This window comes from Pteropus vampyrus, unplaced genomic scaffold, assembly GCF_000151845.1.
Source record: "Pteropus vampyrus isolate Shadow unplaced genomic scaffold, Pvam_2.0 Scaffold214, whole genome shotgun sequence".
Classification (NCBI taxonomy): Eukaryota; Metazoa; Chordata; class Mammalia; order Chiroptera; family Pteropodidae; genus Pteropus; species Pteropus vampyrus.
In genome coordinates this window covers 110531-111478 of record NW_011888995.1, presented here as the reverse complement: position 1 = coordinate 111478, position 948 = coordinate 110531, and the positions used below count along the sequence as shown (strand labels likewise).

General features: G+C 51.8%; 1 protein-coding gene across 1 annotated transcript in view; it reads right to left on the bottom strand.

The window, feature by feature from the left end:
* TMPRSS3 (transmembrane protease, serine 3) overlaps positions 1-216 on the bottom strand; it is a 19525-nt gene extending 19309 nt beyond the window's left edge. Inside the window, 1 exon segment of the mRNA XM_011372853.1 lies at positions 90-216. Coding sequence (XP_011371155.1) covers positions 90-183 — 94 coding nt within the window. The 5' untranslated portion in view covers positions 184-216.
* Positions 217-948: the final 732 nt, after the last annotated feature.

Sequence of the window (948 nt, the reverse complement as noted above, 5' to 3'; positions counted from 1 at the left end):
GAGCTATTTCCCCAGAGGGACACTCGGCCCCATTTGTCATCTAGATGGGGGGCGGGAGGGGGGCGGAAACCACACCTGGTTCCACCTACCTGGAGCAACAGGACTTATTTTCAAATCGTCAAGGCCAAAGAGCGATCTGAAGGAGAAGGGGGCTTCGGCCGCGGGCGGGTCGTTCTCTCCCATGGTGACGATTTCAGGGCCTCTGAGGTCCGCCTCCGCCTCCTTCGCCGGGAAGAACAGAAAGCATTTGTGCCCCTATTTATAGCGTCAGCATCAAATGCATCTTTGTCGTGTTAAATCTTTGAAATCTGACGATCCACGTAATGCGAATTCAATACCGATTAATCAGAACTATTTGTCCCGTGAGAACGCATTGTTTTCGGAGCCATGGCAGATAACAGAGAAACTTCTAGAGTTAACGAAAAACAATGAACTTAATTCTGCTAAAATAATGGCTTTCCCCATGTCTGATCCATCTTAAAATCAACTGAGGACACATCTTTAGAGACGGCCACTTTACCGTTTAGAAGTTACTGCATCATCGTTTTTCAGAAGGTGAATTACATTCAAAGCACGTTCCTTCTCTTCCCATCATTGCCGTTTGCCCCACACAGACACGACCCTCTGCCGGGGCATGTGATATGGTCACCCTACACATAAGGAGACTCGATACTCACATAAGGTCTGCGCCCCCAAAATGTCAGGCAGGGGACACTCGCCCACAGTGTTTGTAGCTTCCCATAAACACAACTCTTTCCTGGCTCTCCCAGGCGTGACCTGATTAAGAATGAAAGTGTCCTCTCCCGGCTCTCAGGTACCCCACCCCCACCCCGCTGCTCACAGGCCAGGGAGGAGCGGCTGGGGACCGCTGGCAGGCGCCAGAGCTACACTGGGGCTCTGTGTCCTCCGAGAGCATTTCCACAATCGCAAGGCCAAAGCGCAAAGGCC